This window comes from Bombina bombina, chromosome 2 (assembly GCF_027579735.1).
Source record: "Bombina bombina isolate aBomBom1 chromosome 2, aBomBom1.pri, whole genome shotgun sequence".
Lineage (NCBI taxonomy): Eukaryota > Metazoa > Chordata > Amphibia > Anura > Bombinatoridae > Bombina > Bombina bombina.
In genome coordinates this window covers 424,647,146-424,673,287 of record NC_069500.1, presented here as the reverse complement: position 1 = coordinate 424,673,287, position 26,142 = coordinate 424,647,146, and the positions used below count along the sequence as shown (strand labels likewise).

General features: G+C 37.0%; 1 protein-coding gene across 1 annotated transcript; it reads right to left on the bottom strand.

Annotated features, from left to right (window-relative positions):
• Nucleotides 1–1,760: 1,760 nt before the first annotated feature.
• Nucleotides 1,761–7,680, bottom strand: MIF (macrophage migration inhibitory factor). Its single transcript, XM_053700523.1, has 3 exons — nt 7,501–7,680; nt 5,253–5,425; nt 1,761–2,028 (listed from the first exon to the last, which is right to left on the bottom strand). The coding sequence occupies exons 1-3, from the start codon at nt 7,606–7,608 to the stop codon at nt 1,962–1,964; spliced, it is 348 nt and encodes a 115-aa protein (XP_053556498.1). The 5' UTR covers nt 7,609–7,680; the 3' UTR covers nt 1,761–1,961.
• Between the last annotated feature and the right edge of the window lie 18,462 nt (nt 7,681–26,142).

Below are 26,142 nucleotides of genomic sequence, written 5' to 3'. Positions count from 1 at the left end.
AAAAGTGCTATCCAGAGTTCTGAACAACAAAAAAAAGCTTAGATGTCTTTTTCAAATAAAGATAGCAAGAGAACAAAGAAAAAAAATGATAGTAAATTAGAAAGTTGTTTAAAATTGCATGCGCTATCTGAATCACGAAAGAAAAGATTTGGGTTCAGTGTCCCTTTAAGTTAACGTTTATCAAATAGCTTCCAGAAGCTCGATATGTTATTTAAATTGATTTATCATTTCCTATGATCGTCCCTGTGGCTTCTGTTATTTTCATGCTTTACTTTTCTGTAATAATTCTGAAGTAAAAACTAATAAAAAGAAATTAAAAGCAAATGGTCCTATACTTGCACACATAGGCATAGGGAGTATACACATGTACAGTATTAAGGTTTTTTGGGGTTGTTGCACAAATAATCATAAAATGTATGTTAAATTATGCATTTTTTGTGCTTTGGATATCTTAAAGGGAAATTAAACCCACATTTTTAAAATTTAATTAATTAGTAAAAGCATGCACTATTAAACCACTTTTTAAGTTACTTATATTATCTAATGTGATTCATTCTCTTGATAGCCTTTGTTGAAAAACATCTTAATAGGCTCAGTAGCTGCACATAGATGCCTTGTGTTATTGGCTCTCCCATGTGCATTGTGGATTTCTTCAATAAAGGACATCTGAAGAATGAAGCAAATTAAACCAAGTAAATTGGAACGTTGTTTAAAATTGTATTCTCTATCTGAATTATGAAAGAAAAATAGTGTTTCATGTCCCTTTAAGTAACATTTATAAACAGAAAATGTTAAAATATTGTAAAAATTACTACACTGTCCCCACCTGACTGATTCACAATGCGAGCTGGTATTTTTTTCTGTAGATAACACTATATACTGAGGCTACTATATTTTGCAGGGGAAAAAAAAAATAAAATAAAAAGTCAAGCATTCCCTTACACTGAAATTCAGCGATTTTTAGCTATTTTCATGGATGACGAGCGCTACATTATCAATTATGCCCAGCTATCCTGCAAAATCTAAAGGTACCCTGGTGTGTTGACAATGCAGGGGGCCTAGGAAGATTACTGAATGTTACCAACGTGATACCTGCACATAAAATGAACTGTAAGGCAGAACACAAAACAGGCATCAGAAGCATTTTGATAATGTAGCCTTTTCTGTCAGACATTTTTCCCGAAAATCCTTAGATTAAGAGACATAAAATCCAAAATGTCTCTTTAAGAATTCAGATACAACACAATTTTAAACATATTTGCAATTTACTTCTATTAATTTTTTTTCACGTTATCCTTTGTTGAAAAGCAGGATGGTAAGTTCAGGAGTGTGCACGTGTCTGCAGCAGTTTTGCAACAATATTATACATTAGCAGCAGCACTAGATGGCACCACTATTTCCTGTCATGTAGTGCTCCAGACATGTGCACGCTGCCTATCTAGATAGCTCTTCAACAAGAAATAACATAAAAACAAAGCACATTTGATAAAAGTAAATGGATCACTTTTGTGCACATTATCGTACTAGTGAACTTGGCAGTATAATTTTAAATATGGATAATATAAGAATGTGACTATTATTAGTGAGGGGGAAACCATTTTCTCACAGACAGAATAGTTGTAGCACTGAAAAAATATCAATATCTTGGCAGGCTACATTGGGTAATCTTGCCAAGGTTCACCTCACCACCCCTTGCCATATAGTTCACTCTAAAGGCTGATGATAAAAAAAAAAAACAAGAACTGGCTCAGAGACAGAAACAAGGTACAGGTTTGTTTTATTGACTCAGACTCCACCTATTAGTTAATAAGTGCTTGCGTTAAATATTTGTACTATTGTTCCCCAGATGAATAAAACATACACAGCACAGTAATTTGATGTATCCTATTTATTCAGTAAGGAATGTTTAGCGGGTGATCCTGGAAATGGAAGGATGTGCCAAGCAGGAGAGGAAGACATCTTCAGGCAAAAGTGGATCCATTCCAACCAACGTTAGCAGGATTCATGTCAACGTAATTGATGTAAACCCTGCAAAGAAAACGAATGAAAAAGATTATAACACAGGTTCCAGTTCTTCATCCACCCTATACCTTTATGTTCTATATCACACTATGCAAACTGGCTTTTATTTTGTCATCTTAGCTGAGAATGTATCTCAGTTGTTTTGGGCTCAGACAAACATGGTATTTTGTCTATTTTTTCATTTTAACTTATACAGTGATGTCTACATCACATTTGTAAGATAAACTACTTGCCACCAATCAGCAAGCGCTACCCAAAAATGGTACGGCTCCTAAGCTTACAATCCTGCTTTTCAAATAAAGATTCCAAAAGAACGAAGATAAATTTATAATAGGAGCACATTAGAAAGCTACTTAAAGGGACACTGAACCCAAAAAATGTTTTCTTCGTGATTCAGATAGAGCATGCAATTTTAAGCAATTTTCTAATTTACTCCTATTATCAATTTTTATTCCTTCTCTTGCTATCTTTATTTGAAAAAGAATGCATCTAAGCTTTTTTTGGTTCAGGACTCTGGATAGCATTTTTATTGGTGGATGAATTTATCTACCAATCAGCATGAACAACCCAGGTTGTTCACCACAAATGGGCCGGCATCTAAACTTATATTCTTGCATTTCAAATAAAGATACCAAGAGAATGAAGAAAATTTGATAATAGGAGTAAATTAGAAAGTTGCTTAAAATTTTATGCTCTCTGAATCACGAAAGAAAAAATTTGGGTTCAGTGTACCTTTAAAATTCTATGTTATATCTGAATCATGAAAACATTTGTTTCATATCCCTTTAATTACAATTCTCAAGGAACCATAACAGGACAGACTACTACTACAGTATACACTACTAAACCAGTACATACACCAATCTTAATGCTACATTTAAATATCTATTTCAGTGTTTTAGATCATAATTACACATTTGAAAACACTTTTTTCAATGGAATAAGTTTCAGTAAATTTCTATAGAGCAGTTAGTAAAAGCATGGGAGTCATACCTAAATATTTCAAGTACACACTTTATTATGGATCCATATTAAAGGGACACTGTACCCAAAAAAAATCTTTCGCGATTCAGATTGAGCATGAAATTTTAAGCAACTTTCTAATTTACTCCTATTATCAAATTTTCTTCATTCTCTTGGTATCTTTATTTAAAATGCAAGAATGTAAGTTTAGATGCCGGCCCATTTTTGGTGAACAACCTGGGTTGTCCTTGCTGATTGGTGGATACATTCATCCACCAATAAAAAATTGCTGTCCAGAGTACTGAACCCAAAAAAAGCATAGAGGCCTTCTTTTTTAAATAAAGATAGCAAGAGAACAAAGAAAAATTGATAATAGGAGTAAATTAGAAAGTTGCTTAAAATTGCATGCTCTTTCTGAATTACAAAACACATTTTTTGGGTTCAGTGTCCCTTTAAGCATCAATTCAGATTTCCAGAATGCCAACATTTTGGAGATCTATGCATAGAATACTATCCAATTTTTAAGAATGAGCACAGGCTAATGCCAATGTTAAGAAGAAGTGGATTAGTTCAAAGGCTTTACACTTTTGTAGAAGGCTGTATTAATTATTCATGTAAATTGGGTTAGTTGCTTTGTTTACCGGCATCACAATGATCTTTATAACATACTGCCACAGGCTAAGGCAGTTTAAATATACACAATGTTCAAGGTTGACCTTGTACACAAAAAATGGCCTCTTATATTTGTATCTCCTATGGGAGTAATTAAAAGGGATAGTAAACAACAAAAAATGTTATTGTTTAAAAAGATAGATAATCCCTTTAGTTACCATTCCCCAGTTTTGCATAACCAACACGGTTATAGAAATACACTTTTTACCTCTGTAACTACCTTGTATCTAAGCTTCTGCTGACTGCTTTATCTCAGATATTTTGACAGACTTGCATTTCAGGCAATTAATGCTGACTCTTAAATAACTTCATGTGCATGTGTACGGTGTTATCTATATGAAACACATGAACTAACTCTCTCTAGCTGTGAAAAACTGTCAAATTAGAGGTGGCCTTCAAGGGTTTAGAAATTAGCATATGGACCTACCTAGTATTAGCCTTCAACTACCAAGAGAACAAACCAAAATTTGATGATAAAAGTAAATTAGAAAGTTTTTTAAAATGACATGCCCTATCTGAATCCTGAAAGTGTAATTTGGATTTTACTATCCCTTTAAAGGGACACTGTAACCAAAATTTTTCTTTCGTGATTCAGATTGAGCATGACATTTTAAGCAACTTTCTAATTTACTCCTATTATCAAATTTTCTTCATTCTCTTGGTATCTTTATTTGAAATGCAAGAATGTAAGTTTAGATGCCGGCCCATTTTTTGTGAACAACCTGGGTTGTCTTTGCTGATTGGTGGATAAATTCATCCACCAATAAAAAAGTGCTGTCCAGAGTACTGAAACAAAAAATAGCTTAGATGCCTTTTTTTTCAAATATATAAAGATAGCAAGAGAACGAAGAAAAATTGATAATAGGAGTAAATTAGAAAGTTGCTTAAAATTGCATGTTCTTTCTGAATTACAAAAGAAAATTTTGGGGTTCAGTGTCCCTTTAACGATGGAGAGACCATTATATTGTATGCAATCCCAAACTTCAAAAAATGATATATCAAAATGTAGCTCTCCAAGAAAGGCAGCTTCAAAACAGCCTAACAGAAGAAGCTGCCATGCACATCACATGACTTAGGTGCACACATGTCACATGACTGCAGTGCCTGTGTGTAACGTATGTTACAAGATGACACCATACATAGGAAAACACAAGCTATTGAAAAGCATAGAAAATATGAGGAGTCTTCTTGAAGAGCTTGTGGTAAGATGGACATACAGCATTGAGAACAGTATTAGTTTATTTTGATTACTCAGAAACAGTTCAGAAAATTTTAAGCAGGTGTTAAGTGTCGCTTTAAGTAATAGAAGGTTAATTTCATATGACAAGTGCAATCAAGTTTATTGTTCAACAGATCTAAAATGAAATATCAAGGTTTAGCTTTATAAGGTAGTGCTAGGTGTACTAGGAATGTAAGCGCCACTAGCAGGAGCAAAATGCGTCAGACATTTTCTGTCAGAGATCCCCATGTCTCTGTATTTTATGCACGTCTAATAAATTTTGTATTTTTTATTTAAGTTTACGCTCTGATATTGCCTCCCTGTGACTGTGTACTATTAATGTGTAGTTAGTATGAAGAGCAGAGCAGGTACTCACCTTTCAGGGGGTATGTGCAGTTGTTTGGTCAAAGTCTCGCTCAGAATCTTAGTGTAGTTCTTGTTCTGAGGGCCACCTATCTTACCGATGCTGTGGAGGCTACATAGGGCACAGGGGTCTTTAGAGCCACCAAAACTCATAAGCTGGTCCGCCTGGATGTGCACAGCAATGTACTGCAATAGACGACATGACATTAGAATTGAATAGTTGCTATATCTTATCTCTTTGCAGAAGGCTCATCTACAGTATCAACTCAGGATGGTATAGACGTTTTGTTAATATTGTGCTGATTTCTAGAAGTAAATGGCATATACAGTATTTTGTAACTGAGGTTACTACATTCAGTGCTACAAAAATGACAACACATTTATAAATAACCATCTAAAAGAAATACTAGAGAAACCAGTTTTGCAGTTATCAAAATGTTTCGCTAAAGAATACCAGTGACAGTTTTCAGTGAAACACTGTATCTTTATATATTTACAGTTATATGGCTCAATAAAACATAGGACTAGGAAAAGCCTATGCATGTAGATGCACAGTTCAGTTATATCCTGTTCATGGGGGTGCAACAAGTGTTTGCAGGAGTGGTCACAAAATAAAACTTTCATTAAAGCGAAAGTAAATCCTAGCGTTTTACAAACGCTAGGATTTACTATTGAAACAAATAAAGGGGACTTTCATTCATGAAGTAGAAGATACTTCATGTAGAAAGCTCCTTTATTTGATTCAATCAATCGCCGTTCTTAACTGCTACAGCAGCCCACGGCAAAAAAAAAATTTGGCTAAGAGGTGATGTTTTCACCTCTTAGCCAATAGCCGTGCAGTAAATCCGGCTTGGCGCCCATGGGAGCCGGATTTACTGCACGGCTATTGGCTAAGAGGTGAAAACGTCACCTCTTAGCCAATTTTTTTTTTTTGCCGTGGGCTGCTGTAGCAGTTAAGAACGGCGATCGATTGAATCAAATAAAGGAGCTTTCTACATAAAGTATCTTAGACTTCATGGATGAAAGTCTTTGTTTCAATAGTAAATCCTAGCGTTTGTAAAAGGCTAGGATTTACTTTCACTTTAACTAGTGACTAGTACAATAGCGAAATGCTAAAAAAAAATAAAAAATTAGATTATGCCCCTTTAGCATCTTCTCGGACTTGAAATAATGGTTATATTTTCACATTCACTAATTTGCTTAGTTCTCTTATTACCCTTTGTTAAAAAAGTATACCTATATAGGCTCAGGAGGTGGGAACTAGCTGCTGATTGGTGGCATAAATGCTTCGTTGTTGGCTTATCAATATGTCAGCTAGCTCCCAGTATTGCTTTGCTACACCTTCAACAAAGGATACTAAGAGATGAAACCAAATTGACAATAAAAGTAAATTTGTTTAAAACTGTATGCTCCATCTCAATAATGAAAAAACATTTGAGTTTCATTTTCATTTAAATCTGTCACCTAATTATCCTCAAAGGGAAAGATAGTGATATATATATATATATATATATATATATAGGGAAACATAACTAATATACTGTAAAAAAAAATATAATCTATATATTGCATCATTACATCTAGCATTTATTATTAATATCCTTTTGCTCCCATTACTCATTTTATATGCTCTACAGATCGTCTAATATATGAAGCATTGATTTGACCACCATGCTTTGTTTTATTGTGGAAATACATAGCAGTTGTTATATAGGTAGTTTCCAATTTATAAAGTAAAATGAAGGAACTATGGTTTCATGACACAAGCCGAGAATTGCCGAGTTAAATTACTGACCTTTATTTCTTAGTGGTGAGAAAATACTTACTTATACATAATGCAATATTTAACGGCTCTTTTAATTGTAAAAAATACAAATTAAATAACCGTACCCCTTGGCGCTCGATGAACAACGCCCTATTTCCATTATACAATTAGCGATAATTAAAACAGGCTTTGAATAGAAACCATAACTGTACAGTAAAAACCTTCCGCGTGTAACAAGAGGATAATTGAACGTACAATTACAATATCAGCTGTTGCTCTTCCCTCTGATTAATACCTTAAACCCCAGGGCATCCTGGTCACTGAAATAATAGCGGTCTAGCACACACGCGGTGTATTCCCTTCCTTCCAAAACATTTGCGCGCCCACAGTCCCACACATAAAAAAGCAGAAGCAGCACCACCACACTACAGTATCTTTCATTCTCCGCCCCCTCCTACACAGAGAACCTGTAACCCCCAAGTTGGCATTGGCGCACCTCAGCCGGTTTGCCTGTGGCCTTGGCCAGCTGCTGAGTCAGGTCGGACAACAAAGATTCGGGCACGGCGTCCCGACTGACGTTGGTGTTAAGCGCGAAGATCGGCATGATGTGACAACGAACACTCAAAAAAATGGAGACCAAGTGCGGAGGAACACGCAGTTACCGACCCCTGCCCTTAGTCGAATTACCCAATAAAAAGACTTTTCTATTCTAACGGCTATGAAGCACTGACACCTTGAGGATACTGTGTGGAACTGCATTAGGCTCGCACTGTAGTGTAAATGCAAGTACACTTGTATTTATTCTTGTTGACACGACAGATTGTCTAATAATTAAAGTCTATATTTTGCGCTAACCGCTTCATCAGATTAAGCAGCCAGTGAAGGTGTAAATTATGTGAATATTCAATTATAGAGCTTGTACATCTGTTATTGCACAATAACCAGGTATAAAGTATATAGATATATTGTGATTATTTGAGTATGTACTTTTGACTGACTGTGGAATGTCCACGGGAGAACATGGAAACTTTTAAATAAATATACGTTTTTACAAACAAATCATTGTATGTTTCGTGTTCTGACATGTTGGTTCCAGAAATCTGTTACTTTTATAGACCTTTACCGTTACTTTTATAGGCCTTTACTGTTACTTTTATAGGCCTAATTTAGGGCCAGATTACTAAAGGTGGTTAACAGTTACGCGCAAGCAATAAGCGGTTTATTGCGCATTCGTTTTTTTGCTTGTATTACAAGTTGAAAGTAAACGCAATCACTTGAGTGAAATTAATGCTCGTCAGGTTAGCAGTCCTCAGAGCACTGGCTAATTTGTGAAGCAGAAAAAGTCTAAAAAAAAATAATCAAAAATACATTACAAAGTACAGTTACACATAATATTACCATCTAATAAAAAATATTCAAAACAAATAGTGCACACAAAGTTATAAGGGCTCAAAGATATGAGGTGTCAGGTGTTTTAAAAAATAAAAGCAGGCAAAGGGCTTTAACATTGGGATACATACATATACATGTCTAAAGATGGATATATATGTATGTGTATATATATATATATACACATATGTATTTATGTATTTCATATTCCAATGTTCTGCACATAGCAGAATATGTTCTCAGTATTTATAAATAGATAGTACATGAGTGAAAACTGTTTACTTTCAACTTGTAATACAAGCTCAACCTGATGTGCCCAAAAAGCTTACTTCTAGCGCAGTTAACACTGGAGAGGGAGGATAAAATAGCGCTCCACTTGCAATCTAGCCCTTAATGTTTTGTGATTTGTCGAATTTAAAAATATGATTAATGAAATAGAAAAAAATATCTTTGTTAATCTGTAAATAAAAGGTAGTTTGAATTTGCATGTTTTAATATTTATAACATATGTTGTGTCATTGGATAGGAAAATAAGTGTAACCAGCAAAAAAGCCAGGGGGATTGGTAGGATATTCAACCATTAGGTGATACTGTTTTGTGCTGCTTGTGCTGGTAGTGTTATAGCAAAGCTAAGTTGCCAACATTTGAAAAAAAATTCCAAGGACACTTCGTAGCAGTAGAGCCATGGCCATTTATGGTTTGCATAGCACCCTCCACTCTGATCGACCCCCAAAACAAGCACATTAAATACTAGTGGTAAAATGTAATCATACTGATTGCTTAAAGTGATAGGAAAGTCAAAATTAAAGCAATAGGAAAGTCAAAATAAAACTTGCATGATTCCGATAGAGCATGTAATTTTAAGATACTTTTAAATTTGCTTCTATTTTCAAATGTGCTTCGTTCTCTTGGTAACCATTGTTGAAAAACAATACACACATATCCTACAAGCCCCCCCCCCCCCCCGAAATCATGCTCTAGTTAAAGGGACATGAAACCCAAAAAAATTCTTTTACGATTCAGGTAGAGAATATAATTTTAAACAACATTCTAATTTACTTCTATTATTTAATTTGTTTCATTCTCTTGGTATCATTTATTGAAGGAGCAGCAATGCACTACTCGTTTCTAACTGAACACATCGATGAGCCAATGACAATCGGTATATATATATATGCAGCCTCCAATCAGCAGCTAGAACCTAGGTTCTTCGCTGCTCCTGAGCTTGCCTAGATAAACCTTTCAGCAAAGGATAACAAGAGAAGGAAGCAAATTAAATAATAGAAGTAAATTGGAAAGTTGTTTAAAATTGTATTCTCTGAGGAGTTCCGGGGGAGGAGCAAGTGTGATAGGTCGCTTGGTACACCTGCTCTGTGTTTCCCTGCAAACTGCTGACGGAGACTTTGAATGTCTCGCGCCTAAAAAACCCTCAGACCTTGGGTGGCTTGCTTAGCACATTATTCATCACTGCTGGAACTCCTGTAGTGCCATGTTATCGAACTAAGTTGCACACTGCAGTAGCTGAAAGGACTCGATACTTAGCTCCCTCAAGCTATATTGCTTATTGAAGTGGCTATTTGTACTTTGAATTACCGCATCTGTTGGGAAAGGACTCCAAGCTGTATCTTGCCCCCCCCTCCCATGGGTGCTGCGCGAGGGGGGGTTTACTTTCCTGTGACAAATGGTCGGCCTCTACAGCTCCTTTTGACTGCCGATGCGCATATACAAGGCGGACAACCGGCTAGTGGTAATGATACCTTTGTTTAAGGGCTTCGCAGGTTTGAGGCTGCTGATTTCCACACGCAGAGACACAGTCTAATACCTGGCGTGAACACTTCCGATTGACCCCGGTTTTGCTGCCAGGTTTTTCTCTGTTGCTACTCTCCTGTCCTTGAGGGAAGGGCGCCTCAATCTGTTTGTAAGCTCCGACGGATCATTGGAAAGAAGCAGGAGGTTCTCGTTCCGCTCTGACACCCCCCCACCGGTGCTGCGTGAGGGTTGTAGGGGCGTTTCTCCCTGCTGTTTTTTTTTTCCTTGCCTCTCTCTGTTTCACCGTTGGCTGCTGTGAGCGGCTTGCTCGTCTGATTAACCCTCACTGCATTGCCCTGAGGGGACTATCTGCACCTGGGCTGAGGCCGCTGTCTGGACCGGGCTGGTTCCCCCTCCCACTGGTGCTGCGTGAGGGGGGCTGCCCCTGAATTCGTTTCGGGCTGATTGCTTGGGCTACACCTACTGTATGTTCAGTGCGGCCTGCTCTTGTGCTATCTTCTTCACAGGAACAGTTTGCATTACATTAACTGCTGGCTTCCTTACAGAGTTTCAAGATTAGACTCTGACTTATGGAATGGTTTTCATCTCCGTCACTTATTTGATATATACTATAAGGAGATTTTTTGCTTGGTTTATTTGTATTACTCTCCTGCTTATTTACTCTCACTATTGTATTTCTCCTCCCCCGTAGAGGGTTTTTGTTTGTATCCAACTTGTGAATTATGGCTTATGGTATAGTAGGTTAAATTGAAATTGAGAATAAGGGACCAACAGTTGGAAGAGAATGTTACAGAGTCAGCTCTGAATGTGTTAATTACAGTTTTTTGCTTTCTCTTCCTTATATCTGCATGGTCTCTTTTTCTCAGCTACCCACAATTGGGGATTTTGGGGGCAATTTTCTTAATAATCCTATCCCTGGTCTATATCTCGCTTGCTCCAATTCTTTTTTCTCTCTTTCCTGTATCCTTCCTTGGTTGCTTGAGGCTTAGGGTAGGTACACTTAACCCTGTTGTATTGGTTTTATTCAATTATTAAACCTCAGAGTTGGACTGTTTCTTTACTATTTATATTTCTACCTTTATTATGGTCATAACATCTACTACCACCTATGAAACATGTTAGACTAAAAGCTTTGTATTTTCTTTTTTTTGGTGGATCTCTCTGCACATTGGCGCTAGGCGCTGATATTGGACTTCTGTTGTGCTCTCTAGAAAGGACTGGTATTCTGTTAGGCTTGTATGGTCTCTCTACCTTCCTCCATGATTGTTTTCTCTGATTATTTTTTCACTGGGTTTTCTTCACTTGTCACAGTTTATTACTCTATTCACTTCCTAGAGTGGGTTAATTATTACCTCTCCTTACACTATATTTTCCTGGCATTGCCCATATACACCTCAAATTTTCTGCATTAGAGGGGTTGGTTCTCCTCCTTCTTCCTTTTTTTTCCCCTTTTCACTTTTTCCCTTCACTTTTTCCTTTTTTTTTTCCTATCACTTCTTCACGATTCACTTCCTTCTGCATGGGATTAATTCTTCACTTTTTAGCACATGGATACATTTTTACACCCCCACTCTAAACACTCACCTTCAGTTATGGCGGCTAGACAGAGAGAGACAGGAAGAACAAAATTGTCCTGGAGACATCGACAGACGTACCGATACCTAGCATTAATCCCCTGTCTTCAAATGAACCATTAGATGTTCAATCCCTAGTATCTAGTATTTCTGAAGCCTTAGCCCCCAAATTTGATATTCTCAAAACTGAGATTAAACAAGATATTGCACATTTATCCACTGAAATTAAACAATCTGCTTGCAGGCTCTCTAAAGCAGAGCAAAGAATATCAGATCTGTAAGATCTTACTACTAGTCATATTTCTAAATTAGATTCCACAAACATTAATCTCCTCAAACTGCAAAATAAGATAGAAGATCTAGAGAATCATTCCAGAAGGAATAACTTGAGAATAATAGGGGTCCCTGAAGAGAAACAAAATGAGGATTTGAATAAGATATTAACACTTACGCTACCACAGTTTTTACAGATCCCGGAGTCTCAACCGCAAATAGTCATAGAAAGGGTGCATAGGCTAGGTTCACCTATAATTGGTAAAACGAACATGAGACCTAGGCCAATTATAGCCAAGGTTTTAAACTTCCAAGATAAAATCACACTATTACAACTTTTTCGTAAACACCAGCCCATATTCTTAGGTGACGCTAAAATCCTGTTATTTCAGGACTATTCTGCAGAGACATCCGCAAAAAGGAGGGAATTAGCCCCAATGTGTACAAAATTTATAAATCAGGGCCTTCAGGCAACTTTACTCTACCCAGCTAGGTTGAAACTACTACTGGATAACCACACATATTTTTTTGACTCTGCCCAAGAGGCAGGATCTTTCTTTGCTAAAACTTTCCCCTCGGAATAATTTTGGAACTAGCCGGTAAATGATGATAGAGTCACGTGTTAAGTATGGTAGGGTCCTTTGAGCATAGAGTCTTAGGGGGACTAAGTGGTAAGGTCCCTCTAATTACTTGTTTTTTGTTGTGTTCCCCCCCCCCCTCTTTCTTCTTTTCCTCTTGTAGATGGATATGGCAGGTAGATTTAAATTGACCTCCTGGAATATAGGAGGCCTGACATCCCCTATTAAACGCAAAACAATATTATCTCAGTTACGGAAAATTAATACTGATATTGTTTCTTACAGGAAACACATCTTAGATCTGATGAAGTTACAAAGCTTAAATCTTCCTGGGTCAAAGAAGTCCTTTTCTCCTCCAGTAGGAAGAGGAAAAGTAGTGTTGCCATTTTATTGGGAAAAATAAATAAATATGAAGTTCTCTACGTTAAGGCGGACCATGAGGGGTGATATCTATTGTTAAAAATTAAAATTGCTAAAGCCTTGTACACACTATGTAATGTATATGCTCCTAATGTTTTTAATTTACCCTTCTGGGAAGCAATACAAGCGAAGCTCGCAGCCTGTGCAGAAGGATACCTAGTCTTGGGGGGTGATTTCAATATGGCACCGCAGTATCCTTTGGATAGACTAAGACAGGACCCTGTTCCTAGGAAAACTAAAAGAGATAACTTAGAATCAAAACTAATTGCTCGGCTCTCTCGGAATCTTGGAGTTTGTGACATATGGAGATCACAGAACCCTGATTCTTGAGACTTTACTTGTCTTTCCAAAGCACACAAGTCCCTCTCGAGGATAGATTTATTTTTATTAGATGAAAGATTATGTAAAATGAGAGTATTAGCGGCGATTTTACCGATTAACATTTCTGACCATGCTCCCATCTGTCTTGATTTTCAGTTTGATGATAACGTATCTATGAACACCCGGTTCTTCTTCCCTACCTTTTTAGCTTCAGATTTCAAATTCAAAAACTGGCTTGCTCTCAAATTTAGGGAGTTTATTGCATTTAATCATGAACATACTTCTCACCCCGCATTGTTCTGGGAAACTGCAAAAGCGGTTTTGAGAGGGGAAATATTAGCTTACAGCATAGTGAGGACTAAGAAGATGAAACTTAGGGAGAGAGAACTCTTGAAAGCGGTTTCAAATGCATATAACCGTTACATACTTATAAAAACAGCTGAGAATTGCACTAAATATACCTCTGCATTAGGAGAAAGAGACTCTTTTCTCCTTTACAAGACCACACAGAAGGATATTAGATTCCAGGCCAAATTATATTGCTATGGAAACAAGACAGGGGAACTTTTAGCGAAATTGGTCAATAGAGATAAAGGTTCACATTTGATTGATTCTCTGCTCTCTGAAGGTAAAACCCTTAGAACAGCAGAAGAACTCTTAGAGGCATTTTCCGATTATTACACAGCTTTATATTCCCCTAGAATCTCAAACATCCATGAACGTGAGGATTTTTGGAGCAAGATATCTTCCCCATCCCTAACTCCTGACTTAGCTGAAGGTCTTTATTTTCCCATATCGGAGTTAGAAGTTACTAGCGCAATTCAAAATCTCTCCCTTAATAAAGCGCCAGGCCCGGATGCCCTCCCAAATGAATTTTATAAAATGTTATCTTCTTCTATAACCCCGTACTTAACTACACTATTTAATGATATCTATATAAAAGGCTCGGTGCCTACAGCTAACTTTGCTGCCTCATATACTTCCCTAATTTTAAAACAAGGGAAATACCCAACTAAGAAGGAGTCCTATAGGCCTATTGCTTTTCTGAATACAGACTATAAAATATTTACATCCATCCTAGCACAAAGGCTTCAACCCCTCCTTTCTGTTATTATTCATAAAGACCAAGCTGGTTTTTTGATGAAACGTAATTCTGCTGCTAAGATAAGAGAGGTCTTTCTTACCATAGATTATCTCAAAAAATGGAGGGTCTGGGATGGGTGGGGAGGGAGGGCACTACTGACCTGGCAATCATCTCTATAGACGCTGAAAAAGCTTTCGACTCGGTGCACTATGATCATCTCTTATTTTCTCTATACTAGTTCGGTCTCAGAGGTAATTTTCTTAAATTTGTTGATAATCTTTATAGGAAGGCCTCTACGAGAATGCTGGTAAATGGCTTCATGTCTCAAGATATAGTGCTGGGGAGAGGAACCAGGCAGGGGTGCCCTCTCTCTCCGCTTCTCTTTGACATCTCCATTGAACCCCTTGCTATCCTAATCAGACAGCAACTTGAAGGGATCAGGATAGGTAAAAAGGAGCTTAAGATTGCGCTCTACACTGACGACATTCTTATTTATATGACAAACACGTCCACAAATATCCCAAAGCTCCTTTCTATAATAGGAAAGTTTGGATCTTTTTCTGGATACAGGGTCAATACGTCAAAATCTGAACTCCTTTGGATCAAACAGGCAAAAAAATCTCCCTCAAACATACCTTTTAGTGTAGTCCGGGACTCATTTAGATATCTTGGTATCTTTATATCCTCAAATCATGATACTTGGTATAATTTAAATATTACCCCAATCTTAAATAAAATGAAAGATTCCCTTAAAAACTGGCAGAATCTTCTCTGGTAAATGGCTTCATGTCTCAAGATATAGTGCTGGGGAGAGGAACCAGGCAGGGGTGCCCTCTCTCTCCAAATTACCTGTAAAATAAATCCTAACCTAAGTTACAAATACACCTAACACTACACTATCAATAAATTAATTAAATAAATTAACTACAATTATCTAAACTAAAATACAATTAAATAAACTAAACTATAGTACAACTCCCCCCCCACTAAATTACAAAAAATAAAAAAATATTACAAGAATTTTAATCTAATTACACCTAATCTAAGCCCCCTAATAAAATAAAAAAGCCCCCCAAAATAATAAAATTCCCTACCCTATACTAAATTACAAAAGTAATCAGCTCTTTTACCAGCCCTTAAAAGGGCTTTTTGCGGGGCATTGCCCCAAAGTAATCAGCTCTTTTACCTGTAATAAAAAATACAAGACCCCCCCAACATTACAACCCACCACCCACACACCCCTACTCTAAAACCCACCCGATCCCCCCTTAAATAAACCTAACACTAACCCCCTAAAGATCACCCTACGTTGAGCCGTGTTCACCCAGCCGGGCCGAATTCTTCATCCAATCCGGGCAATGTGGTCCTCCATCCGGCAGAAGTCTTCATCCAAGCGGGTCAGAAGAGGTCCTCCATCCGGCAGAAGTCTTCATCCAAGCGGGCCAGAAGAGGTCCTCCATCCGACAGAAGTCTTCATCCAAGCGGGCCAGAAGAGGTCCTCCATCCGGCAGAAGTCTTCATCCAAGCGGGCCAGAAGAGGTCCTCCATCCGGCAGAAGTCTTCATCCATCCGCGGCTCCATCTTCAAGACCTCCGACGCGGAACATCCTCCTTGGCTGACGGACTAACGACGAATGAAGGTTCCTTTAAATGACATCATCCAAGATGGCGTCCCTCGAATTCCGATTGGCTGATAGGATTCTATCAGCCAATCGGAATTAAGGTAGGAAAAATCTGATTGGTTGATGCAATCAGCCAAACGAATTGAAGTTCAATCCGATAGAATGCGAGGTCAATTCTATTGGCTGGTCCAATCAGCCAATCGGATTGAACTTCAATCCGATTGGCTGATTGCATCAGCCAATCAGATTTTTCCTACCTTAATTCCGATTGGCTGATAGAATCCTATCAGCCAATCGGAATTCGAGGGACGCCATCTTGGATGATGTCATTTAAAGGAACCTTCATTCGTCGTTAGTCCGTCAGCCAAGGAGGATGTTCCACGCCGGAGGTCTTGAAGATGGAGCCGCGGATGGATGAAGACTTCTGACGGATGGAGGACCTCTTCTGGCCCTCTTGGATGAAGACTTCTGCCGGATGGAGGACCACAACGCCCGGATTGGATGAAGAATTCGACCCAGCTGGGTGAAGACGGCTCAAGGTAGGGTGATCTTCAGGGGGTTAGTGTTAGGTTTATTTAAGGGGGGATCGGGTGGGTTTTAGAGTAGGGGTGTGTGGGTGGTGGGTTGTAATGTTGGGGGGGTCTTGCATTTTTTATTACAGGTAAAAGAGCTGATTACTTTGGGGAAATGCCCCGCAAAAAGCCCTTTTAAGGGCTGGTAAAAGAGCTGATTACTTTTATAATTTAGTATAGGGTAGGGAATTTTATTATTTTGGGGGGCTTTTTTATTTTATTAGGGGGCTTAGATTAGGTGTAATTAGATTAAAATTCTTGTAATATTTTTTTAATTTAGTGTTTGTTTTTTTTGTACTATAGTTTAGTTTATTTAATTGTATTTTAGTTTAGATAATTGTAGTTAATTTATTTAATTAATTTATTGCTAGTGTAGTGTTAGGTGTATTTGTAACTTAGGTTAGGATTTATTTTACAGGTAATTTTGTAATTATTTAAACTAGGTAGCTATTAAATAGTTATTAACTATTTAATAGCTATTGTACCTAGTTAAAATAAATACAAAGTTGCCTGTAAAATAAATATAAATCCTAAAATAGCTACAATGTAACTATTAGTTATATTGTAGCTATATTAGGGTTTATTTTATAGGTAAGTATTTAATTTTAAATAGGATTAATTTATTTAATTATAGTAATTTTATTTCGTTTTATTTAAATTATATTTAATTTAGGGGGGTGTTAGGGTTAGGGTTAGACTTAGGTTTAGAGGTTAATAACTTTATTATAGTAGCGGCGACGTTGGGGGTGGGAGCTTAGGGGTTAATAATTGTAGGTAGGTGGCGGCGACGTTGGGGGAGGGCAGATTAGGGGTTAATAAAATTTATTATAGTGTTTGCGAGGCGGGATTGCGGCGGTTTAGGGGTTAATACATTTATTATAGTGGCGGCGATGTCCAGTCGGCAGATTAGGGGTTAATAAGTGTAGGTAGGTGGCGGCGACGCTGGGGAGCCAGATTAGGGGTTAATAAATATAATGTAGGTGTTGGCGATGTTAGGGGCAGCAGATTAGGGGTCCATAGGTATAATGTAGGTGACGGCGATGTCCGGTCGGCAGATTAGGGGTTAAATAATTTTATTATAGTGTTTGCGATGTGGGGGGCCTCGGTTTAGGGGTTCATAGGTAGTTTATGGGTGTTAGTGTACTTTGTAGCACTGTAGTTAAGAGCTTTATGTTCCGGAGTTAGCCCATAAAACTCTTAACTACTGACTTTTAAATGCGTTAGGAGTCTTGGATGTAGAGGCTGTACCGCTCACTTTCTCCAAGACTCGTAATACCAGCGTTAGGCAAATCCCATTAAAAAGATAGGATACGCAATTGACGTAAGGGGATTTGCGGTAGCCAAAAGTCGCGGAAGGAAAGTGAGCGGTACACCTGTACCTGCCTGACTCGTAATACCAGCGGGCGTTAATAAGCTGCGTTGGGACCTCTCAACGCTGCTTTTTAAGGCTAACGCAGAACTCGTAATCTAGCCGAATGTTTTTCTTAGGTCTAACACAAAGAAGCAGCAGTTTAACAACAAAATAATTAATATGGTCATACTGGCTGCTAGATATCTTTTTTTTAAAAAAATGGAAAACACGAGCGACCCCCAGTATTTCAGAAATCAAGAATTGCTTGAAGAAGCAATGTATTCTTGAACAGTTTGACACTAATTTAGGGAATGACTATGATATAAGGAGGTTCTTCCTTAAATGGTCTGCCTTTATTAAAGCCCTTCCTCCTAGTGATGTCGGGCATTTAATTTATCCCTTCAGAAATTCGGAACTGGTCTTACTGGGCCTCTGGTAATCTGCGGTTTCCTTGAACATAATTCCCCCCCCCCTTTTTTTTTTTTTTGTTTGTTTTGTTTTGCTTAGTCATGTGTTGATTTGTCCTATTTTTGTTCAGTTTTGTTTTGCTTTATGCTATTGCATCGTTTATATACCTTAATTGTGTGGTTAAAAAACTCTCCATTTCTAGTATTTATTTTTTTATTTTTTATATTTGTTAAGACAAGACTGGATTGGGTTTAAATCCCAGGCTATTTAACTTGAATGTAAAATCCATTACTTATGTTCCCTGGAATTCTTTTTTTCCCCCCATATATACTGATTAAATGTTTATTCTTTCATTTCTTGTTCTCTTCTTTTTTTGTAAATACTTGGAATTGGAGCTTAAATAAAAAGATTTAAAAAAAAAATTGTATTCTCTATCTGAATCCCGAAAGAAGCATTTTGGGTTTCATGTCCCTTTAAAGTGAATGTCAAGTCACGTTCACCACTCTTCCTCATCTTGTTAATTACCTAAAATAAACGTTAGTTTAATTCATCATTTTTTTATAATTTAAGACTAAAACCATAATCGAAGGATTTATAAACCTACTTCGCTTACTTCCTTCCTCCGCCCGCCATCTTGTCCCTCGTATCTAATTTGATTGGCATTGCCCTTAACGAATTCTAGCTCATACCCCGTGGCGTCCAGCCCCTTTTTGCACATGTAACGCGATCAAACTGCGCATGCGTTCCCTAACAAATCGTCATTGACAATCCATGCTCGTTCACATGTAGCGCATGCGCAAATAATTCCGAACACCTAACGCATGCGCAATGTCTATCTACCTGTCAACCGCGGTCCGCGATCCCCAATAAAGTGTTTAACCCCTAAACCGCCGCTTCCGGACCCTGCCGCTACCTAATAAAGTTATTAACCCCTAAACCGCCGCCATCTAACTTAGCTACCCCGCCGCCATCTACCCCATCTACCCCGCCGACATCTACCGCATCTACCCCGCCGACATCTACCCCGCCGACATCTACCCCATCTACCCCGCCGACATCTACCGCGCCGACATCTACCCCATCTACCCCGCCGACATCTACCCCATCTACCCCGCCAACATCTACCCCATCTACCCCGCCGACATTTACCGCGCCGACATCTACCCCATCTACCCCGCCGACATCTATCCCATCTACCCCGCCGACATCTACCCAGCCGCCATCTATTTTTAAAATATTAACCGCTAATTTAATCCCCCTACACCGCCGCCAGCTATACTAACTATATTAACCCTAATTATATTAGGGTTAATATAGTTATTATATTATATTATATATATATATATATATATATATATATATATATATATATATATATATATATATATATTTAGTATAATAACCCTATCTAACTCTAACATCCCTAACTAAACTCTTATTAAAATAAATATAATATTAATATTATTAATGATAATATTCCTATTTAAATCTAAATACTTACCTATAAAATAAACCCTAAGATAGCTACAATGTAATTAATAAATTACATTGTAGCGATTTTAGGGTTTATATTTGTTTTACAGGCAACTTTGTATTTATTTTAACTAGGTACAATAGCTATTAAATAGTTATTTACTATTTAATCGCTACCTAGCTAAAATAATTACCAATGTACCTGTAAAATAAATCCTAACCTAAGTTACAAATACACCTACACTATCAATAAATTAAATAAAGTACAAATATCTAAACTAAAATACAATAAATTAAACTAAACTAAATTACCAAAAACCCCCCCCCCACTAAATTACAAAAAATAAAAAAAATATTACAAGATTTTTAAGTTAATTACACCTATTCTAAGCCCCCTAATAAAATAATAAAGCCCCCCAAAATAAAAAAAATTCCCTGCCCTATTCTAAATTAAAAAAGTTCAAAGCTCTTTTACCTTACCAGCCCTTAAAAGGGCTTTTTGCTGGGCATGCCCCAAAGAAAACTGCTCTTTTGCCTGTAAAATAAACACAATACCATCCCCCAACATTACAACCCACCACCCACATACCCCTATTCTAAACCCACCCAAACCCCCCTTAAATAAACCTAACACTACCCCCCTGAAGATCTCCCTACCTTGTATTCACCCAGCCGGGCAGAACTCTTCATCCGATCCGGGCGATGTCTTCAATCAAGCTGCAGAGAGTCTTCTTCCATCCGGTGATGTCTTCAAGCAAAGCGGCATCTTCAATCTTCTTTTTTCGCTCCACCGCCGCGGAGCATCCATCCGGCACGACGACTTCCCGACGAATGAGGTACCTTTAAATGACGTCATCCAAGATGGCGTCCGTCGAATTCCGATTGGCTGATAGGATTCTATCAGCCAATCGGAATTAAGGTAGAAAAATCTGATTGGTTGATTGGTTCAGCCAATCGGATTGAACTTGAATCTGATTGGCTGATTCAATCAACCAATCAGATTTTTCTACCTTAATTCCGATTGGCTGATAGAATATAATAACGATATTAACTATATTAACCCTAATATAATTAGGGTTAATATAGTTAATATATATAATATAATAACTATATTAACCCTAATATAATAGTTAATATAGCTGGTGGCGGTGTAGGGGGATTAAATTAGGGGTTAATACATTTATTATAGGTAGGGCCGGTGTAGGGGGATTAGATTAGGGGTTAATACATTTATTATAGGTAGGGGGATTTAGATTAGATGCAAAAGAGCAGTTTACTTTGTGACAAAGCCCCACCAAAAGCCCTTTTAAGGGCTGGTAAAAGAGCTGATTACTTTAGGGCAATGGCCCGCAAAAAGCCCTTTTAAGGGCTGGCAATAGAGCAGTTTACTTTGGGGTAATGCCACACAAAAAGCCCTTTTCAGGGCTATTTGTAGGGTTAGACTTGGGTTTAGTGGTAGGGATAGTTTAGTATTTTTGGGGTTAAATAATTTAATATAGGTGGAGGCGTGGTAGGGGGATTAGATTAGGGGTTAATTAATTTAATATAGGTGGTGGCGGGGTAGGGGGATTAAATTAGTGATTAATAATTTTAAAATAGATGGCGGCGGGGTAGGAGCTCACATTAGGGGGTAGGTAAGGTAGATGGCGGCGGTGTAAGGGGCTCACTTTAGGGGGTAGTTTAATATTGTTGACGACGGTGTAGGGGGATCACATTAGGGGGTAGTTAATGTAGATGGCGGCGGGGTCCGGGAGCGGCGGTTTAGGGGTTAAATACTTTATTAGGGATTGCGGCGGGGGATCGCGGTTGACAGGTAGATAGACATTGCGCATGCGTTAGGTGTTAGGTTTATTTTGTAGCTAGTTTAGGGAGTTACGAGGCTCCAATAGACAGCGTAAGGCTTACTACGGCTGCTTTTTGTGGCGAGGTGAAAATGGAGTAAGATTTCTCCATTTTCGCCACGTAAGTCCTTACGCTGTATATTGGATACCAAACTGCGCTGGTTTGGTATACCTGCCTATGGCCCAAACAACTACGGGTGATGGCAGAAATATACGAGCGTAACTTCTAGGTTACGCTCGTATATAGGATACCAAACCAGCGCAAATTTCAGCGTGGCCGGCATTGAATACTATCATTGATAGCTAGTCATTGAATACACTATGTTGCAACGATTGACACCTGTGCTTTAGGCATAACATTTTTTGGGTCACGCAGGCGCAAATCGATTGTATGGGGAATGGTGCGCATGCGCAATTGTTCCGGCAATCGGGAACGCGCATTTGAAGTAATAAAGGCAATTATCCGGAAATACATGGAGGGCGGAGCTAGGAACGTCCGGGAATGTAAATATAAAGTGTATTTATAACTATAATATATATAAAAAAAAATTTAAAAAGTTGCGATCATACTATATATTAGATGAGGAATAGAATACAGGCTGCAAAAACCAAAAACTTTACCTTCACTTTAATAAACCAAGCATACAAATAGATTAAAACTTACTTTTCTATTTTGCTTTTAATTTAGCTGTGTTCTTGCAAGAGAGTGCCATATTTCTATGCATTGTGTTTTCTATTTTTTTCTATGGGCTTTGCTCCCAGGCTGATAGAAAACAAGTCTACCTTGCGCAACAGAAAACAGTTGTTGCTAAATCTACAAAATATGTCTACAAATTATTTAAAAACAGTAAAAAATGAATGGTTATTTTTACATGAAATCATATAATCACACTGTTAATACTGATATAATTTATTCACACTGTTAAAAATACTCTAAACAAATTGATATAAACATTGATGTAGTATCAATACAAAGAATACAAAATGTCCAAACTTATAAAAACACAGTTGATATCAGATAAAAGTCCAAACAATAAAGTTCATCATACCGCTTCAACAATGTCTGTGACAATGAAGCAGTTATAATGCAATCAGCAGGAGCTGTAAGAAAAAAGACACAGTGCTCTTTGAAATGTATGCCAGAAGCGGTAATAAAAGGGATAAAATAAAACCTTACTTACACCGGAGTGGTTCCTGTATCTGTATAGGCTGCAGTTGGCTCCTTTCGTGGTGTGTTAAGGGGTTTCCTCTTTGGCAGCCAGTTTTTTTTTTTTACAGAATTATGCCTCCTTAGTGTGCTTTACACAGAGAGCGGAGATAATTTTCTCAGTTTTTTTTTCACTTTTACCGCTGTGATCCCCCAACGTGTGCTACCAGCAAACAACGGATCCATGACAGCATCAAAAGATTTGAGCAACGCGTTTCCACTGAATAGTTGGCTGATACAGTGTTACCTTTATAGGGCATATCTTAAAGGGATATTACTATATCAAGAGGTTCCTTCTATATAAGCACTCCTAGTGAATGCAGTATCTTCACTTTTTTAGAATACTAAGCGCTGAAATTAATATTTGTGTTAGTTACAAAAGTTAATTTAAATTTAAATTCAAATATATTATTTAAAATAGATGAAATAGATAAAATACATTTACTTACCCCATAGAGGACATTGTAGCAGTCTATATTACAACAAATTTATTACCACATATAACAGTAATTTCTAAAAGTTCCATTGGTATTAGAACAATATTATATACACAGAAAAGGAATATATATATATATATATATATATATATATATATATATATATATTTGAAAAAGAGATAGCAAATTTAAATAAACATGATATATTAGAATATATATATATATATATATATATATATATATATATATATATATATATATATATATATATATATATATATATATATACATATATATATATATTAGAAGGAAGAGGTTTGAGAAATCAACGCTGGAAGCCCAGAGACTAGCATTTGTATATAAATATTTCACTGCAAATACTGCCTAAAATCTGGACAGGGAATGTCTAGGGTCCCCACCCCAGATAGTCCACTGCCCGAATTAAATGAAATAAAGGAGTAGCAAAGAGTGATAAAAGGCGCATGAACAGTCAAATAAATGCAGTAATAGGTGCAGATATTAGAGTAGTCCTAGCCACAGACGAGGGGTCAGTAAAAATATAGCACAATCAATAAATATTAAGCCTAGTCAAAAATAACAACTTGGTAGTATAAAATCCAAGATTTGGTGACTGAGCAACAACATCAGCAATGTAGGCAAAAATATTAAAATATTGTGCCAATATCTTTTTTACAAATTAATCAACAAATGTCCTTTCAAAATTCATATATTTATCGCAGGGCAAAAATAAAAAATTGTTAGTGAATAGATGTATTTTCAAATGGAAGCAGTATCTATTAAATATATGATGACAAGTAGTAGCTCCAGCAATAAGCATGGCTAAAGTGTAGAATTGCCCACTTACTGAAATGGCCCTCAATCAAATCAGGTAAGTGTTGTGTATTGATAGAATAACAGGTCCTCAGTCTGTCCAAGTACTTTGATGTTTCTTGGGTATGGTAGATCCATTTCTCCCTCCTTCCTTTCTTTTCCTTAGTGTCCCAGGAGGCAGAGTATATACATAGAGGGAAATAAAGCCACACAATAGTGCAATATTGTTTTCATAAAAGTGAATACAATTTGTATTAAAGTCAAAGGTAAAACTTGCTTACATTTGTTTACCCCACTCAATTATGAGGTATCAGTTAAGCGTTTTTTCAAATTTGCAGAATTGTCCACCAATATTCAGTTTATATTAAGTAAAATCAGACCATCCACATAGCAAACCAGAGTCATTAAAATAGGAACTATTATTATTATTATAATTATAGCTTAATTGTTTTTTTTTATAATAGTACCTCCACAGTAAAAACCTTTTCATTATTTTGGATCTTTAATTTATTCTCTAGGATACACCTTAAAATGAATTTGATTCAGGTTGTAAAAATAAATGAAAAAATAAAAAAAATTAAAAATTTTTAGATTTGTTTTAATTTTTTTTTAATAAGTTGTTCTATATTTAGTTGGATTTCAGGATAGAACTAGATATATATATATATTCTAATATATCCTGTTTATTCAAAATTGCTATCTCTTTTTTAAATATATATATATATATATATATATATATATATATATATATATATATATATATATATATATATATATTTCTTTTCTGTGTATATAATATTGTTCTAATACCAAAGTAATATCCCTTTAGGATATGCCCTATAAAGGTAACACTGTATCAGCCTGTCATTGAGCTTGACAAAGATTGCACGTCAGTAGAAACGCGTTGCTCAAATCTTTTGATGCTGTCAAGGATCCGTTGTTTGCTGGTAGCACACGTTGGGGGATCACAGTGGTAAAAGGCGAAAAATACAGAGGATCTCCGCTCTCTGTGTAAAGCACACTAAGGAGGCATAATTCTGTAAAATAAACCGGTCGCCAAAGAGGATACCCCTTAACACACCACGAAAGGAACCAACGGCAGCCTATACAGATACGGGAACCTCTCCGATGTAAGTAAGCTTTTATTCTATCACTTTTATTCCTGCTTCTGGCATACATTTCAAAGAGTCTTTTGTCTTACAGCTCCTGCTAATTGGACTATAACTGCTTAATTGTCACGGACATTGTTGAAGCGCTATGATGAACTTTATTGTTTGGACTTTTATCTGATATCAACTGTGTTTTTATAAGTTTGAACATTTTGTATTCTTTGTATTGATACTACATCTATGTTTATATCAATTTGTTTAGAGTAGTTTTAACAGTGTGATTATATGATTTCATGTAAAAATAACCATTCATTTTTTACTGTTTTTATATAATTTGTACGTACATACTTTGTAGATTTAGCAACAACTGTTTTCTGATGCGCAAGGTAGACAATATGTTTTCTATCATTTTTTGTCTCTAACAGAGGAGAGAGGAAGTCTATTTCTTGCATTTTACTCATTTTCCAGCGCATAACTAGTCACTGTGGTTCTATTTTCTCCCAGGCTGGCCAGGATTTATCTGCCTGAATTACTAATAGCAGTGCAGCTGTCTGTGAGTGCTGGTGAGTGACAGGGCTGTGAGTTTTGCAGGGTCATGGAATGTGTTCCAGGTCTGGTTTGAGAGTGCAGTCCGTTTCTGTGTTTTGTATGTGAGGGAAATTACAAAAGGCCTGTGTCACCCTTGTTTGTATCTCAGTGTGTTTGGTTGAAGGCATGAATTATGTGGCTGTAAGTTAGGGACCCAGGGAGGTAGAGACCTTGACGTCGTCCTGGACTATCACCATTTAGCAAAATGCTGTAATTATCTCTTCCATTTTGCTTTGAATCTAGCTGTGTGCTTGCAAGAGAGTGCAAGACTTTCTATGTGTTGTGTGTGTG